General features: G+C 43.0%; 1 protein-coding gene across 1 annotated transcript in view; it reads right to left on the reverse strand.

Moving 5' to 3' along the window:
* WASHC4 (WASH complex subunit 4) overlaps nucleotides 1-19,116 on the reverse strand; it is a 923,504-nt gene that overhangs the window by 600,703 nt on the left and 303,685 nt on the right. The window contains exon 14 of the mRNA XM_069228973.1: nucleotides 7,789-7,915. Within this exon, the coding sequence (XP_069085074.1) occupies nucleotides 7,789-7,915 (127 nt within the window). The remainder of the gene's footprint in view (nucleotides 1-7,788; nucleotides 7,916-19,116) is intronic.

Genomic DNA, 19,116 nt, shown 5'->3' on the forward strand with positions numbered 1-19,116 from the left:
TGTCCCTCTTTCCTTTAGGTCCACTCTTATCTGAGAAGGAAAATGTAACTTACTCTGTAAGCATCTGTTCATGGCACGTAGTGCTGTAGATTCACATGCTGCGCATACTCCTGCCACTCCGGTTGGATGCGTGCAAGCTGTATTTTTTCTACGACGTTTTCTGAGTCTCAAGGTAGAGTGATAATGTGCATGGGAATTTACTTCAATGTTTGACCATTTTCTTGTACGGTGGGAAGTGAAGTGATAAAGAGCTGTTCGGGCAGAAGAGGCAAAGAGACATATTAGGAGATACGGCAAAGGCCACAAGTGTCCAGGGAGAAGTGAACGAGCATGTAAATCTACAGCACTTTATACCACAAACAGGTGCTTACAGGATAAGTAACATTTTCAGTTTGCGGCATGTTTGCCTGTAGATACACATGCTGTGAAAAGAATGTAAAGCAGTCCTTCCCAAAAGCAATGGCTAGCCTGTGGGTGTTTCAATAGAAAAGTGTACCTAATACTGCCTCACCAACATTAGCTTGTTGGCATGCTAAAACACCCACACGGTAGTGTTTAGTGAAAGTGTGCGGTGTAGACCAGGTAGCTGCTTTACATATGCCAGCTATTGAGATCTTCCCGAGGAAGGACATAGACGCTCCTTTCTTTCGAGTAGTGTGCTCTAGGAGGAGAAGGAAAAGTTATTTTAGTTTTAGCATAACATGTCTGAATACATTTTGCTATCTATCCATATGCCAATTCCTAGTTTGGATAAAACCTTTCCTTTATGAGGGTGGGAGAAAGCAAAACAAAGTTACTGAGTCTTTCTAAAAAATAAAATTGTCCTATCATTCTAGTACATAAAGGCTCTATTGACATCTAAATTATGGCGGGTCCGCTCCTCAATAGGGTCTGGTTGCAGGAAAAAGACAGGAAGGTGGATTGACTCAAACCGAAATGAGACACTGTCTTTGGGAGGAATTTGGGCTTGGTGTAGAGGACAACCCTGTCCCTCTGAAACTGGAAGAGGGGTACATCCTGGGTTAATATCTGAAGCTCACCGACACACCTGCGTGAGGTAATAGCAAAACAATATGTCACCTTTGAAGAGAGAAATTGAAGGGAGCAAGTGGGAAGGCGCTATAATGGAGGGCCCAGGAGTCGCATGAGTACAATGTTAAGATTCCATGAGGATGCTGATGGCACCAGTATTGGAATCACTATTTTAAGAACTTCCATGAAGGTGTTAATTATTTGTATTTTCAAAAGAGATTTGTTGCCTATATCGAAGATAGGCAGCTACTACGGCAAGATGTAGCCCTATGGGGTGAAGGCTAGGCCAGAATTTTTAAGTGAAGCAAGTAGCAGGCAGTGTTTTGTACTGTAGTGTAGGAAGCTGTCTCTCTCTATATGGTGCACTAAAAAGAGTCCAGTGGATCCCCAATTGGTTTGCAGAGACAAAAGTAGATAAAACTAATTCTCCATTCTGTGGCAGCGTGGGCATTCAGATAGGCTGATCAGAGGGTAGTGCTAAGCATTTGTTATACTCACAGATGCAATAAATGAATCTGATATCAATTTAGAAAAAATAACTCTTCTCTGTATATATACTTTAAACCCAAGACAAGGTAAAGTACATTTACAAGCATAAATACTTTTAAGTTTCAAAAATCGACAATTTCAGAGTTCTTCAACGTTAATCTATGGGAGCAAAACACAGTCTGCAACCATGCACTTATGACGACTCACAGGACCAATTTTGGAGTCTTAAGGTAAGTACTGGGCAAGGGTCAGGACCACACCAACAGGTTACTCTGGCCAGCACTGGGGCGGCCGGGTACAGAGGTGCAGTACATGTCAGGTGCCCAAAGCATTTCAATGGTGACTGGTCTCCATGGATTTAGGCTGCAGGTTAGGACTGGGCGTCCTGTTTCGGTGAGCCACTGAGTGAGCTCAGGTCTCACAATGCTCTTGGATGTAGGGAAACCAGTGGTCCTCCTCAACTTAGTACATGATGTAGGAATGCAGAGGGTTCTTGGACCATTGGGTGACAGTTAATGGTGGCAGTCATGGGTGAGGAGGGTGCCCACAGAACAGGCTGCAAGCATGGACTAGGGGGGGACCAGTCCGGTGAACCAACAGGTGGGTATAACCCTAACCCTAGTGGCCTCGTTCCTTCAAAACAAAGTTGGTGGGTGGGATTGGCATGAAGTGGGCACACCTCCTAATATGATTAATTTTCCTGCCTGTTCTGCCAACAAAAGTGGGGTCAGGAAAGGGGGGTTGGTCATCTCTGCCATCTGGAGAGACCTTGGTTGCATAAAAAAGGTGGTAAGGCCTTTGAAGCTTCGCGCCCTGGAATGCCCATCTTGCCTGGAGGATGTGTCAACACTCCTGCCCAGTGCAGGCTTTTGTCTATGTACACAGAGAGCGCTGGCTCTCACCTTGGTGGGGTCAGAAACGTGGCTAAGGTGGCTGAACTGGTCAAGACCAGTCAGTTAACACACTAGCAGCTGGTAGGTTTTCAGGTGGCCCCTTTAAGGTGCACTCGGGGTGCGTTTATTAATAAATCCCTCAATGGAATCAGGGAAGGTTTATTAATCTGAGAAATTTGATAACAAACTTCCCTGAGTTCAGAGAAGCCATCATGTAGCTGGGAAACTTGGAGTGACCAGAGTCCAGCACATGTATTTAAAATAGCTTTCCTGTTCACTTACTATGTCTAGGAATCGACAGAGACCTAGCAGGGGACAGGAGCTCCCATCATGCTCTGTGACTGAGGTGGCAGCAGGGAGACTGTGGGTGTTCCAAAGATGGTTGCCGATCCTGCTCTGGGGAAATTCACTGTACCTTTCGTGTGTCCACTGCGACCGTTAACTGGCCTTTAGCCAGAGACAGGCAGTTCGGGATGGCAGGCAAGTGAAGGCTCCCAGGAGGAGAAAGGGTGAGCTCACACAACAGTGCCAGCAAGCGATTTCGCGCTATGTGAAACAACCGCTGAGTCAAACCAGGCGGTAGCTAGCAGGCAGCAGCAGTGGATCCCTTAAGTAGCGGCAGCAGGGAGCAATAAGCCTCATACTTTTTCCTTATGGCCTGGACTATTGAACTTCTCAAAAACGTGTATACAGGAATTACTATCAGTTAAGACTTATTTGGAGCAGCCAGCAAAATATGGTGCAAGCGGTCCCTTTATTGGTGGGTTACAAAGGAGCCAAATTTTATGCCCTCACCCCATTCTGCTTAAAGGGCTGCTACGTATAAAGCACTAGGAAGACTGCTTGGGTGGACAACCAGGTTTGACTCACTAGGAGCCATCTCAGGTAGGAGGCACCCACGTGGGGTTCCTGAGGCAGTCCATGTAGCTGTGGATGGGGCTTGCAACCTTCTGTGGGCTGTGCCTTTGTGTTCGCAAGACATGTCTACAAGAACTCGTGCCCCCAGCAAGGCCCTTAAGTCTGCTAAGTTCATGGTACTCCTACGGCGACAAAGGGCTTCAAGTGGGGCATTAAGTCACATGGCGTCCCCAGACGTGCAACCTCTGATGGTGGATATTCTGGAGTCAGTACAGCTACAAGGGTCGACTATATATGAGAGTGTTGAGCTAGCAAGCAAAAGTATAAGAAGCCCTACTGACCCTATAACACTGGAACTCCCCTCAAACCGCCTGCTTTAAGGGAGACTGGTCAAGTAGAGAACGAAGATAGTGAGCCTCTGGCCCCATGCTGGACAATGCTGAGTGTGCGCTCTCATTTAGCAGGATGGGATGTCAAAACCTTTACCAGACTATCCCATTTCAGAACGACCACGTTACAGGGCTCGCAAAATGAGGTGCTGGGACTAGTGAGTGAGCAGAGCAAGAAGTCAACAATACTAACCTATTAAAATTAATAGTAGTTATTTTCAGGATCTCAACCACGTCTTTAGAAGCTTCATTTGGAATAAGAGGGCTCCCACGGTTAAACTTGCCGTAGTACAGCTTGAGAAGGCTCAGGGAGGACTGGCTCTCCCCCATATGGGGACGCATTATCAAGCAGCACTTTTGGACCTAATGGGAAGACTACTTGAAGGCAAGGGAATACTCATTTTTTCTTTTTAAAAAATGATCCAAGAAGCTGCAATTACTCTCCCTGCCTTTATTAAAATAGCAAAACTCTGTACGAAAACCAGCTATAAGTCACTGAAGGAGTAGGGTATTAGGCTGATTAGTCTATTTAAGCTATTTCAGGTACCATCAGGCTTTAAATATCTCCAAATTCAGGAATGCAACTATTTTTGCCTGTCATTGTTGAAGGCAGGGGTCTCGTTTTGGGGCTCTCACGGCTTGAAGGAGCTACAGGGTTTTGTTGTGAGAGGCAAATTAATGACCTGGGACGAGGCAATGGTGAGGTGTGGGCACTATGGAGAAAGCTTAGTGTGGGGTTTTTCTCAGTTAACCCACTTTCTTTCGAATTCCTATGATTTAAGTCGCGAACCACACCAGGTTATGTGCTTACTAATCAAAACCAGGCTTACTGGTGTTGGGAACTGCTATAGATTACTACCAAACACCTCGAAGAAGGACATCATCCCCAAATTTCTTGAAAAAATATGAGAAAACTCGATGCAGAATCACAGAGGATGAATGGCAGGCTATCTCTGAGATGGGGTATAAGTCATTGAGAGAAGCTATCTTTAAGAGAGTGGCCTTTCTCTCACGATGGATGGCGTATTACACTCCTAATGCTTTGTACATGATATATTCTGATGTCCACAATTAATGTTTTCGTAGCCAATGGGGTGATACCGGGGTCTGGCAACATGTATGTTTTACGTGCCCTAAATTGAGCTATTTTTGGGAGGGGCTGTTCTCCGCTATAAGCAAGGAAGTTAAAATCACTGATGCCAGCCTAGTGCTATTCCGGGTGTCTAAGGAAAGTCAGAGAATCAACAAGGCAGGACAGTACCACATTTCAATCACACTAACCTTCGCCCAGCCTCTACATACTCCAAAATTGGAGGACCAGCCGTGTCCCTACATTGCAGAGATGGTGGGAGAAAATGACCAGGACAAGAAAATTTGAAGAAGCCTATGCAAAATGTGTTGGGTGTTTTAACATGTTCAAAGCGATCTCGTCTTATTTTGATCCCTAGAAAGTATTTGGTGTCTGGAGGGTTTTCTTTAGTAATCTTGGGGAAGTATTTTTTCTTCTATAATATAATATAATAAAGGGTAATCTCTCTTGGGCCACATCTGGACTGTACTATTAGGCACCCCTGCAAAGTGAAAGTGTATGCAATTCCTACTGCCTTTTGCATTATACAGACTATTGTACCTGAATTTCAACAATGTTTGTTTGTTCTTGCTGTTACTTTAATGTTTTTGTAGAAACTCTGGGGCATACATCACTTGTGTGGGATCTTAAGCTTTTCGTTTTTGCACATGGCACATGACACTTTATTAGATTCATTTTAAAGAAAATTGGGAATGACAGTGGTATTTTCAATTATTGTGCACTTTTTTAAGACTACTGCAATTATATGCTCTTTTTTCCCACTACATCCAGTTTCTCTCATTTGATTATGAAATATGCAGTGCCTGAGACTGTCAGCACTGTTAACTATGTCCCAGTTCTGTCAGCCTGGGTGTGTAGTTTTCCTGGAATGGTAACTGCTGTTTGGATGATGGAGCAGCAGACGCCAAAGAGTGGGCAAGTATTCGCCTGTATGAGGGTGAATGATGATATGTTTTTGCCTCAAACTGGGCTGTTCCTGTAGGTTATGGCAGATGGGCTCAACTGCTGTGCCGGAGTCAGTCTTGAAGGTCAGCTTTGAAGCCTTTGAGTCTTTTGTTTCGGTGTCGATGGTCTGTTCAGAGCTGAGGCGGATCAATACTGAGGGTCAGCTCAAAGCTGAGGGTCGGGTCCGTGCCCACTTTGTCAGAGTCAAAGCACTAGGCTTGTAAGGCTTCTTTAGTGCTGAGCCAGAGCTTGTAAGGCTTCTTTAGTGCCGAGCCAGAGCTTGGCAGGGTACCTCAAGCAATTGCTCGATACCGACCATGGCTGAAAGGCAGTGGCGATCCAAGAGCCTCTGTCTGGTGTTCCAGAGGGGCTGTATGTTTTTTTTCTCTTGTTTTGCTTTGTTTTTTGCAAAAGGCAGCGTGGGATGGTGCCGAAGGGGAAGGGGTGCCGTACTCACAGACTGTTGAGTAAGTGGGGTTCCTCTATCTCAAGGTCAACCTCTAGGTCGGATTCAAAGCAGCCCTCAATGGAGAACACCTCTTCATCTGCAGCCAATGGCTGTGGGTGTTGTCCCCCCTCGATTTCTGGTGTTTTTTAATGCTTTTTCACACCAAACTGAGCCGATGTGAGACATGGTTGCAAAGAGTTTTCTTGGTGCCGAAGATGCAGCAGGTGTTGCAGTCAGCCTTGCTGTGGTCTGGCGACAAGAAAAAATTAAAGACCTGATGTATATTGGTCTAAGGGTAATTCATGCAGCAGTGAAGGCAATAGCAAAAGGGTGTCTATTCCATCACCGTTGAGGCATTCTGAATAGATGTGATTGAGATGGAAGGAGGCCCGATAGGGCGAGGCCCAGGAGTGGTCACGGTCGATACGGAACTGGCTCCATCAAAATATTTGCATGTCTATACACAAAGAAAATAGAGGAACATGATCAAACACAAAACCAACAGAAGGAAGGTACTGTGACCTGAAAAGAATAGAGCCACTGTGTGGAACCGGAGCACCCATTCAAACTCAACAGCAGAAAACAATCTAACAAAACAGTTGATGCCCATGCACATTATCACCTAGAGGAAGAGTGACTCAAAAGACTTCTTCGAAGAAAACCAGCTTGCACACATCCAGACTCAAAATTAGATGGCAGAAGTATGCACAGCATGTGTATCTACAGCCACACATGCCTTGAATAACAGTATATAACGTGCATCAAGCAAAGGTACAGGTTTTTCAGGTCAAATATACAGTCCATGTTACTTCACTGCAGTACTGGGATGACATATACTAGTCCTCAATCGTACCATGCAGGCTAGGGTGGCTCACCCATGTGTCTACCAAGGGGGCTGTGGTAAGCAACAAGCTTGCTGGGCTGCAAGGGGAAGTCGGGTGCCATGGCCAGCCATGTCTGCCCAACCTTGGTCCTTTCAAGCTGTGGAGCTGGTACAGGTACAGATCCTGTCTACAATGGATGCTGTGTTGCGGTTGCCTGGTCTGAGGGCAGATACAGCTTAGATCAGGTCAACAGTGACCACAACAGTTGAGGTTCAACTGGACCAAATGTATGTGAGGCCACAACCAGGCCTACAATGTGAGGCCACAACCAGGCCTACAATGATCTCAGCTGTTGCGAGCCAAACCCTATAATGATCACATGATGTCGACTGAGGAAGAATTTTATTGGAGAGTATTTAGATTACTGCACTTATGCTCCTTGCCTATGAGATGCCCTTTGACTGCTGGACTCTGGATTCCGTTCATAATTTCATGTTATCATTTGTGTGTCAGTATTTAATAATGCCTCTGTGAGAAACAAAAGATATCTAATTTTTCTGTTCCTGTTTATCATCCTAGACCAGCATGCAGGAAGACCCGGGGACAGTCACAGCACATACGCTAAACTTGCCCCAAGTGTGCTTCTGGAACTCAAGGACAAATGCAATCACATTGGGCTCACAGGTGTTAGTGTGTTCACAGCTGGTACCTGTGTACTGTTACTCCTTAATTTACGTTTCCATTAGGGAGAGAAAGCTAACACAAAAATCATTTGTTCTAGAGCTTATGTAAGGAATAAACAGAGGATCCAGAAGCTTACCTGAACAAAAATGTTACATATATTTGTAAGATCTTCAGCAAATGTTTCCATTCGCTGCTCCTTGGATAAAATAGCTTCCATTTTCATCATCCATGAGCTCACAAACACATAATAAGACTGTACATCTCTGAAAACCAAGACAACTCAAATTAGTAAAAAGTACAAAGACTACATATACCACAATGTAATATGGACTTAGTGAAGGCACATCTGTAAAAGATTTCGAGCTGCTTAGTGTTAGTGCTATCACAATAGATGTTTATTTATTGAGACCCTCACCTTAGGTCCGTACCTGATATGTGAAACCTGAATTTCATTAATCCCCTTTAAGAACTGACTTTCTACCATTTTAATCAATTTGAAAATAATTTGGAAAACCCCCATCATGTATTGACTTTCTACCACAATAATCAGATCACGCTTCTTACAATTCCTCATCATACTTGACTGGCACAGATTCTTTTACTCACAGAAGTACATCATTCACATTACACAAAGATCTGCAGTACATATCAGATGGTGTCTTCACTGTGTATCTTTCACTCATTTTCCAGCATTCGAAGTGCCACTATGCCACTTCCCTCGCCAAAATATTAATGTGACAGTTACCAATGACAATACAAAGCTAGAGCCTACTTAACCAGCATGTTGTCCATTCCTAACCTGTAGCAACACCCGCCGCTAACATGTTCTGAAACCTCTGTTCCATGATTGCATCATTGTTCAAGCTACTCTTACAGTGCCAGGGTCCCATGATCATCCTTACATTAATTACAGATGCGCCTCCATCTCCCTAGCAACTTCAGTGACAGGAATTATAAAAGCTAAAAATTACTATAAGGAGCTCAGGTTCTGCATGATCATTTTGTCCATGAAGTTGGCATTCCTATTGTGAGGTCACCTCTGTAGCACTCTTCTGAACGTGAGATCAGTAGATATGTCACTATGCTGACATAATTGGCACATTGCCCTCATTCAGTGACACCACTGCACAAAATGGTGACCCTGAGCCCCGCCTGACAGTGTTAACTTCCAAAAGATATCACATCTGTAAGCATGAAAAGAGCTGGTGAACAACATGGCGGCCAGAGCGGGAGCATAAACGTGCGATCTGTCCCGGCTCTCACGGAATCCTGGACTAATCGAGCTGATTCCCCCACTGTGGAAATTGTTTCAGGGGGGAAGACACTTTACGTGGTACCCCCGACAACTACAGGACCCAAGTGAGTGGTGCATGCATTGGTTGCCGACAGTGTGCCTCCAAAGCACATGCTGACCAGCCGTCTGCACCAGACGCTGCCAACACACTACCTGCGAGTTGGAGGCTTAGCCGAGGACGACCAGGCCTTGGGGCACGGCGAAGAGGCACGTCATTGATTGCAGATACTACCCAGGGCCTTGAAAGCACACTCTAAGGTATTTTCCACTGCAACACCCACAGGCTAGCCCCCGCTTTTGGGTAAGACTGCATTACAGTCTATGCAAAGCATGTATATCTACAGCCTCACATGCCTAAACACAAAATATTACAAGCCCTGTAAGCACCTGTTTGTGGCCTGTACATTCACATGCACCTACTCTCCTCCCCGGACACCTGTGGCCACTGCAGTATCTCCCAATATGTCTCTTTTCCTCTTATGCATTAACATCTCTTTACTTATCACTTCACTTCACACTCCATCCTCACCCTCTGTGCAGGAAAATAATCTAACAATAGAGTTGATGCCCATGCGCATTATCACCAAGAGGAGGAGTCATGCTACCTCGAGACTCAAAAGACTTCTCCACAGAAAAACAACTAGATTCAGGGTTAAAGGTCATATGATATTTCCTGTGTTAATGTTAATGTCAGAGAGTTAGTGATGTAATTTCTGCTATTCCTGGCATTTTGGTGAATCAACGTTTATGAACCAACCTACTTCAAAAAATACAGTAACTTTAGAATATTTTTCACAAATCATGCAGGGGTCAACCAGTTGGAAAACAGTAAAAAGCAAAAACAAATTAAATATGGGGAAACTATCAGAAACACAAAAGAAGGGAGTCATTAAAAATTACTAGTGGAGCTGTCCTCCCCGAGAGCATGCAGAAAAATGAAGCAGATGAGTTTGAACCTTTGCATGTCCAAAATGAAAGATATAAAGGTGGCATTGATTAGCAAGGTAGGATCATTGTTTTTAACCATGATTGATACAGAGACACTTAAGGAATTGGAGGACACTACAGGCTGGAATTAGATTTAAAACTGGTTTGTGACAGAGTGGAAGATCACACAAGTAGAACTATATGCAGTAATATAAATTCATATCAGGTTTGCTACAGAAGTCGGAGTAGAGACACATGGAACCATACACTAAAAGGTAATTTGAGATCCTATTACTGAAGTTTAATTGTTTACTTTGTTCCTATTCAGATGGGCACACACATCACTTAATCTATGAATGGCATCTAGTAACAACCCAATGCCACTAGTAACCATAGTTCTAAACTGTTAATATTAGGATGTTATTGTTAATGCATTTGAGGACAAAGCTATTCTCCATAGTACTGTCCAGCTCAGCTACTATCCATACTTTACGCTAACGGTATAGTAAGGTAGAAGCACGTTGGTATATTTAAGACTGCTGCTTGAAAAAATAGAGAGACACACTTTTATACACCCCAAAAATTCAAATTATAGTGAATTGCTTATCGTAGTTTGACTCATGCTCTAGGCAAGACTGCTGGTTTAAGGATGACAGTACTTATGTTTGTAGGCGACTATGCCAATCCTACAACAAAACGCAACTGTCGTCTCACACCTCCTGGCTCACAAGCAGCACCTCACCAAAAACCCAAACAGTGAAAGGTGATTTGTGGCAGCCTCGAGTGTGACAAGAGTACCTCTTTCTCACATTTACAACATGTCTCAATCAAACACAGGCAATGAAGAAGATGCAGTAAGGTTTCAATAGGTTTTATTTAACAAAACTGCAATCTTCCAATAAGTTGCACAGGCTGCAATGACTAGGATAATGAACTGTGCAAGAAACAGAATCGTAAAGACAAGAGTCATTAATACAAAGACCCCCACCATCTTGCAATTACATGAAGAGTGAAATATGTCCTAATACCCATACATAATGAGCCTAACCTCTAACCTAGAAGAGAGCTAGGTGTGTTAAACCTAATCCGCCAATACCATGTCCAGGAGAAGAGCCCCAGCCTTCATTAACTTAGAATGAGGTTTCTAGATCAGACTCTGGAGGGACACGAAGACTGGGTCAGCGTCAAGGCAATGTGCAGCATTGATAGCAGCAATGGCATCTGGTCGGAATCCCTCTATCTGTCTAAATGAGGTGCATTTATACAGATCTGCCCAGACCCCTGACTTAGGTCTGTTTCTAAACGATAGATAACAAGACATGCTTCGGATGGCCATTTATGTAAACAATTCCCTCGAAGGCAGGAAGAGGGAAAGTACCTAAAGTGAACACCTACAGTTTGTTTAACGTAGTCTCTTGATATAAACTCTTCAGCGTGGTGGCACTGATAATGTGAAACTAAAACATTGGCTTAGCTAGAAACAAGGCAGCCTTCCTAAAAGATATAATTAAATAAATGCACTAAAACAGAGCAAGCTAAGTAGGGTAAAAGTCACTAGGTGACTGGGCATGAGTCTGCGAGCCAAAGGCTAAGCAAACTCCTGTTTCCCATTAAAACAAACTAGGTATTAAACCACATGCTAAGCTAACTATATTCCCCAAAGCAGAGGCTGATCTGAACTTCATTGAGAGAATATACCTTAGGAGTGCAGGCTGAGGTAAATCATCTAGGAGGTCTGGAGTTTTTATAGAACTATGCTACTACTGATGTGAAGAAAAAACAAGGGAGAACCATTTGATATCTAATCAAGGCATTGAATGTCCTATTGCGTGCAGTTTGGTCGGTACGCTTTGATGGTGGCCATTCTTCCAATTGAGACAGACAGTTGATAAGGTTTAAGGTTACATACAGTAATTCATTAACTCTGTTCGACACTGAGCACATGTCAGGAAGCCCCAAAGTTATGCATGTATGATTTGGCTATGGACTACACTAAAAGATTCAGGTTGGATTTGTTCACTTTATGAATAATTACCACTTTGCTGTTTGTTTTTTGTACTCTGATACTCAGTGAAATTTCACAGGACTTCTTAATACAGTGGTGTTCAACAATCAGTGGCATACTAGGAAAATGACACTCATCCCATTGTTGTCAGGGATGGTCTCCTCTGCTCTCAGCCACCGCATCCAAGTCAGCTGTGCTTAAGCAGATCGTTCCATGCTTTTTTTGCTAAATGTGTTTATTGGATTTTCATATATAAAACAGGTCTACATTTCACACATATCAATAACACTCCGTGGTGGAGGAGAAAAGACAGTACAACGGCATCAATCAATGTGTGTGGTACAGTAAACACAAAGAAACAATCACTATAGTCATGTGTGCGCGTACTCTGTTCCGCCCCATCAGTCTCTCCCCTCCCAGGCATCCTCTGGTGCCCCTATGGTGTCCCTATGGTGTCCCAGTCAGGTATCAGTACCACTTTCCATTTGTCTCTCCCAGTAGTGTATCACACATAGTCCCTGGTTTCCACAGCCACCCACACCTGTACCTCCATGCATTACATATTCTCAGGTGTGGTGAGTGTCACCCCATCATGTCTAGTTATGTACATCACGTCTCTACAATGTACGGGGGCAGTCATCTGAGTGTGCCTCCAATTTTTCCAAGTAAGTATCCCAGGGGTATAACAGATCCTCCCCTTATCCCCTAGGGCGTAACTTCCTTTGTACTGCCAATTCAGCCCCTGCCCATTTGCACAGTTCAGCATGCCATCTGTGCAGCAGAGGTGCTATGGCTGATTTCCACGCTATTGTGATGCAGCGCCTTTCTAAAATCGATGCCAAAATCTGGAACCGTATCATGACACCTCAATTTTTTAATAATGGTCCCAATATCATGAAGCAGGTCTGTGGCAAACAAAAGTCCTGTTATCTCTGTTCCCATCCCTGTTACTTGCTGGCAAAAAGGAACCAACAGAGCACATTACCATATCATATGTCTGAAGTCTGTCTCCGCCACCCAACACCTGGAGCACCCATCAGTCACCACTAGGGACATTTTTCCCAGTCCTCTTCAGAGTCAAATAGGTATGGTGTAGGCACTGGAACTGGATCAGTTGAAACCTCCCACTCTGCGTCACCTGCCTGAATATTTGCAGATAGCAGGATCACACCTTGTCTGTGATGTCGACGGCCAACGCATTCCTCCACCAGTCTCTCAGTGTGACAGTCTCCCTGGCGGAGTGACATCACAGAGCAGAATAAAGGTAAGTTACATTTCTAGAGCAGTTCCTTCAGCTGTCAACACCACGTCTAACAGGCTCCCCACTGGTGGTCGTTCTCTTATCAGAAACCTACGTCCTTATCACTCCTCTGAAAGCAGAGTAGAGAAGGAACTGCTTCAGTCCCAACCCGAATTCCAATGTAAAATCCTCAAATGTACGAAATCCCTCATCAGTTATTACATTTGCCCACATGCGTAGCCCTGCCTTCTCCTAATCCTGAGTCTTAGGTGCTGCTCATAAGCCTGTACAAACTGGCATTGGGAGACCTGGGGCATAAGACGTGGTCCAGGCACCCCCACAGGCGTAACATCTTTAGATGTATACAGCAACCCGTAACAGTATACCACCTGGTATCCCGGGGGATGTGAAATCCAGTAATCTGTGGAGAAGTGGTTGCCCACTTAGCACGTGTATCACACTCAAATATTCCAGATGTGGGGTATGAGCTACTTACACCATGGGCCACTGCAGATAGGCCGCTGAGTAGCACAGCTCATAGTGTGGGGCCCCTAAGCCACCCTCGTCTAGTGGTTCATAAAACTTATTGAAAGATAATCTTTGCCTACCATTGTCCCTTATTAGTTTTGTCAACAGACCTTGTATATCCATAAAGAAGTACTTACTCAGGACCACCGGGATGGCCATGAAGAAGTATAATAATCTGGGTAGGCACAGCATTTTAGAAACAGCAATCCTGCCCATTGGTGACCGAAGTACGCTGGTCCAGAAGGGGAGCGACCAACAAATGACTGCCAGTCCCTTACCCAGGTTCCCCTCCAGGAACACAGCCTCAGCGTGATGCGCTTGATCCCTTAGGCATTTTATAATGTCAAACTGCAAAGCTGCCTCAGAGTGTCAGAGAATGGTGTTAGAGCGAACAAGCAAGACCTATCCCAATTAATGTGAAGGCCCGACACACTCCCAAAGTCCTTTAGTACAGACATGACTTCTGGCAGTATGGTGGGATCGCCTCTCAGATATTCGAGGGCATTGTCTGCATAAAAGGAAATGATCTGTGGTTGTCCCTGCACCACCAGGCCCTAGTGCGGAGCCCTTTCTGTGAACAACCACATCAGTGGTTCCATTGCCAGGGAGAATAAGAGCGGGGACAAAAGGCACCTGTGTCTTGTCACCCTAGCAATGTGAAACAAATCTGATGTCATTCCCTGTAGAAAGCTGGCCTAGTGTGTGGTGGGTACCTAAGGTACTTGGTCCAGGTATCACCTATTCATGCAGGGTAGGCAGTGTCTAGAAGCCAGGCTCTCTAGAGCTAGCTGTGGATGAGCAGCCAAGGCTTATTTAGGAGACATGCAAAGCTCATGCAAAACCACTGTAGTCACACAGCACTTACACACTTGAAGAAAACACTCAGTTGTACAAAAATAAAGGTACTTTATTTTTTGGAACACAATACCACAAAATGCTAGAGAGGCAACCTTCCAACAGGAGGTAAGTAATACACTAATTATATACACTAGTAACCAGTAATAGGCACAGAAAAGGATAGAAAACAGTGCAAATAGCAATAACCGATAGTGACCAAGGGGGAGCCCAAACCATATACTAAAAAAATGGAATGCGAACACAGGACCCACACCTAGGTAAGTGGAATGTGTAGAGGGGAGCTGGGAGTATTAGAAAACCACAGAGATAAGTAACACAGTACCCCACAGCGACCAGGAAGGTAGGAGTAAATCATTGAATGAATTAATGAATGAATAATCTTTATTGTACAGTTAATTAAAACCATTACAATGGTGTGCCGTATATTCCCAGCGTAAAATCATTTTTTTTAAACATATAAAAAAATGCATAAATATTACACGTATTAAATAAATACAGTATAAACCATAACCTTAGTCTGTTTGTCCCCCTCCTGTCTCATCGTTCTGTTCATTTTCCTAAAAAGTTCTTCTCAGCGGTCTTTAATATTTTCACCATATGTGAGTTCAGGATTGTGTCACATAGTTTTAGGCATGCTATTACTGCTTGTCCTTATACCAAGTTGATTAAAAAGCGTTTTTAGCAAGCATTTTCTCTCTTGCTCTAAGGCAGGGCACAGACATAAAAGGTGAATCATATTCCTCTTCCCCTTATTACATAACCTACAAATGCCATTAGGGCTCTCCTTTCTCCCTGAATAGTCTTTATTATCACCAGGTAACTTTCCTAGTTAAATATGCAGAAATTCAATTCTTACAACAGGGGACCAGCCTTCTTCAAAATAGAGCTGCTGTCGTGGGCATTTATACTCATTTAGTATCCCCAGGAATGCAATCTTTTTGATGATATTTATTTGTCCTTCAATAGAGATAGCATCTTGGTTTTGTGCTTTAATACTCTTTTGAAACATGCTACAGATATGTTACTTTCCCAGCTTTCGTGCAGCCCTAAATCATTTATTGCCTTGTTCAGATAAGATCACAGCCGGATGCTCACTGTTTCTTTGGAGTTCTTGCCACAGAACCTGACACGGGTCATTCCTCTTATTAGTTTTTATTCTATGTCAAGTTTTCATGTAGGCCCCTTTTCTATCGATTGTCTGGTTTATTAGCCCGAACTCCAATTGTATCTGTGCTGGCGATGCGTTTGGAGGTAGGCGAAATAGTTGTCTATATGTTCTTATTATACTCATATTTAGACATTGTGCATCGCACCCTAGCAGTGCCACACTGCCATATGTTAAGCTAGGTGCCAGTTTGGCTGATATCACCTTTAATAATGGTAAGATGCTAGGGCCGTTCAAGGTTCTTTTTAGGGTTGAGAGCGCTATATGCAGTGTTAGATCTTTCCTTTTTAACTCCTCCCTATGTTGGGTAAAACACCCCTGTTCATCAAACCGTACTCCCAGGTAGCAATAGGAATGAACTAATTCCAACTAATTCCACCTGTTCTCCGTTCATGAACCATCTATATTTTTTATTTATCCTATGGCTACATTCCATTACCTTGGTCTTTTCCAAGTTTACTATCAGACCATTTTGTTTTGAGTAGTTTGCTAGCACTCCCAGTAGTCTTTGAAACCCAACCTGAGTTTGGCATATCAGAACCACACCATCTGCATATAGCAGATTAGATTTAATTATATGGCCTAAACTCGGTGCATGTGAGTTTACTGTTTTTAGTTCTTGTGATAGGTCTGCTAAAAACAAATTAAAAAGATAGGGTGCCAGGAAACAGCCTTCCTTTAGTCCTTGAAAGGTATGTATTTTTCTTGACAAGACAGACCCGTCTCCTATCCGTATCCTCACCCAAGTATCAGTGTACAGGAGCTGTATTGCTTTAAGAAGTCAGGATGGAATACCCAATGCTGTGAGCTTCCTCCATAGTAAATTTCGATTTACAGAGTCAAAGGCTGATTTAAAATCAACGAAGCAAAGGAACATTGGTAACTTCTTTTGAGTTTGTTTATCCATTAACAAGGATAAAGCTAATATATTAGTTTCTGTTCCTACTCCTTGTGTGGATCCGGTTTGATTTAGTGGGCAATCTTTCTATCCATTGCCCATTCTCGTAGTTCACTTAGAAGTAGGCTGGCAAAATACTTTGCTTCTATATCTCGTAACGTAATTAATCGGTAATTTTCTGGTGCATCTCTGTTACCTTTCTTATAAACTGGGTTCATTATAGAACCCCGCCATTAATCTGGTATTATCTGCTGTTGTAGCATACAGTTATAAACTGTGGTTAATACTGGTATCCATAAATCTGTGTTTGACAAATACAAAGCTTGAGGAAGGACGTGGGCCTGGAGCATCGTCCTTCCTGGATTTTAATACTATTTTCCTTATTTGATTCTCCTGGAAGCTGTCTATAATGCTATCTTTGGTTTCTAAGCCCCCTTTCCTGATGTCTTCATTTTTAGGCTTTTCCTCTCTAGGCCCTATTACTGTTGGTTAAAATATTCCATTTAAAAATTAGACCCATGTCTGTTCTGCTATATTGGAATTTACTACTGGTCTTTGAGGCCAATTTATTCCATTTACAGTTTTCCAGAACTGCCTTCCATTTTTTTTATTTAGCCAAAAATAGCATCTTTGCCCAGAACTCCTCATTTCTTTCCCTTTTTTCTTCCTAGACCTGTCTTTGCAAACCTTTATTTACTTTACGGAAGATATGCTGTACATCTTTATTTTGTGGGTCTTTCCTAATTTGCCTTTGCAGTTTTTTCCTTTCTTTCCGTAACTTCTGAACAAATATGGATAGTTTTATTCTTCCCCGGGTCTCCTCCACTAGTCTTCCTCGCGGGCCCTTATGGGGCTTCTTTGCAACTCCCTTTTCTCTTATACTGTTTAGGAAAATCTCCCATTGTTTAACGTTATTGCCATATCCATTTCCTAGTTTTTTTTTTTTTACTAAAGTTTTGGCTATCTCTTTTACTTGGGCATTCACTTCACTAGACCATATTAGCCTTCTGTAGTTTATTGTGGTGTCTTACCCCGCCCACTTGGGTATCTGTTGGTGATATTGTATTTGTGTTGAAAGCACCATTCTCTGTTGTCCATGATCCCTACTTGATTTTTTTTTTATACTAAAGGATTTTAGCGTTACTATTGTGTAATCTATTATGGAACAAGCAGAGGGTGAGAAATAGGTCCACTCCGGTGGGGTGTCTGAGTGAAATCTCACATTTAGGGTTCTCATACCTAGGGACTCAAAGTCCTTTATTAAGGAGTTCGCCCTTTTATCATATGTTCTTCTCAAGTGGCCCCTATTACTTTGGGGGGGATTGACCATACATAATTTTGCTGGATTACTTGTTCTTCAAGTTCCGAAATAGGCATCAAGTCCATATTGAAGTCTCTCCGTTAATATTATGTCTGGTACATTCGGTTCCTGTAATACACCCATTATAACCTCATGTAACTCATAAGCTATAGTGGACTTTATTTTTTCATTTGGAGGAAAATACACATTCATTATATATAAATGAGTGTTTGTGTCTTTTCTCCAATTATTTAGTTTTAGTACCAGAACATTATTATTTGCAGTGGGAACCTGGATTGCTTCTATTCTGAGCGCTATTTCTATAAAAATTGTGAAGCCTCCTTTTGATCTGCCCTGTTTTTTTATTTTTGTTGCTGGTCTATAATGTCCTGCATACCCTACTATATCAAAAGGTTCGGTCGCCCATGTTTCCTGGAGGCAAATTATTTGGCTTCCTTTTAGCATCACGGATATATCTTTCTTCTGGGACTTAGTTTGGGCTCCGTTAATGTTCCATGAGCTAATATCTAAAACGTCATACCATCTCTTTGCCTCATTATACCCATTAATTCATGTCCTACACTTCTCATGTAGAGCCTCAGTTATACAACCTGCGTTCACTATTATTGGTCTTTCCTTTTCCTCTATGCTGTATGATTCTTGACTCTCCTCAGGCTTTTCCATCCTTCCTCTCACCTCCCTAAGAACTGAATATAATTGACCTCCCTAGTTCTTGGTTCTTGCTAGCATAAACGGTTCTGGGTACATATCTTTTGGGGGTAATGATAATTGTATTGCCCAAGCTGCAAAAATGGCTTTTTCTCTTATCACTGCATGGGCCAGTGAACTATTTTGAAATGAAGCCATAGTGGCTTCCTGCACATTCACCTCTGTGAGATTCAGAAATTCAATTGACACTATATCATACAATATTATATTTGTCAGTGATGGAATTGCATGCAGTAAATTTAATATTTTACCCCTGTTCAAAATATCATGTGTACCTCTAGACTTATATGTGGGTATAAAAATGTATTTATCTGAAACATTCGGGCTTTCTGTGTCCGTGTTCTGGTCTTCCCTTTCCCTTAAACTTCTCCCTGGAACGTCTTTCCCGACTCCCTTTTCCAGTTTCCTACTTCTTCCTCTTCATAATCCGGTAGTCGGCACATCATATCGTGTCCAATTATACTTAGTACTTTTAATGCATAATCATTTGTGCCCGAAGATTGCATATTCCTGTCCTTAT

The sequence above is a fragment of the Pleurodeles waltl genome, chromosome 4_1 (genome assembly GCF_031143425.1).
Source record: "Pleurodeles waltl isolate 20211129_DDA chromosome 4_1, aPleWal1.hap1.20221129, whole genome shotgun sequence".
NCBI lineage: Eukaryota > Metazoa > Chordata > Amphibia > Caudata > Salamandridae > Pleurodeles > Pleurodeles waltl.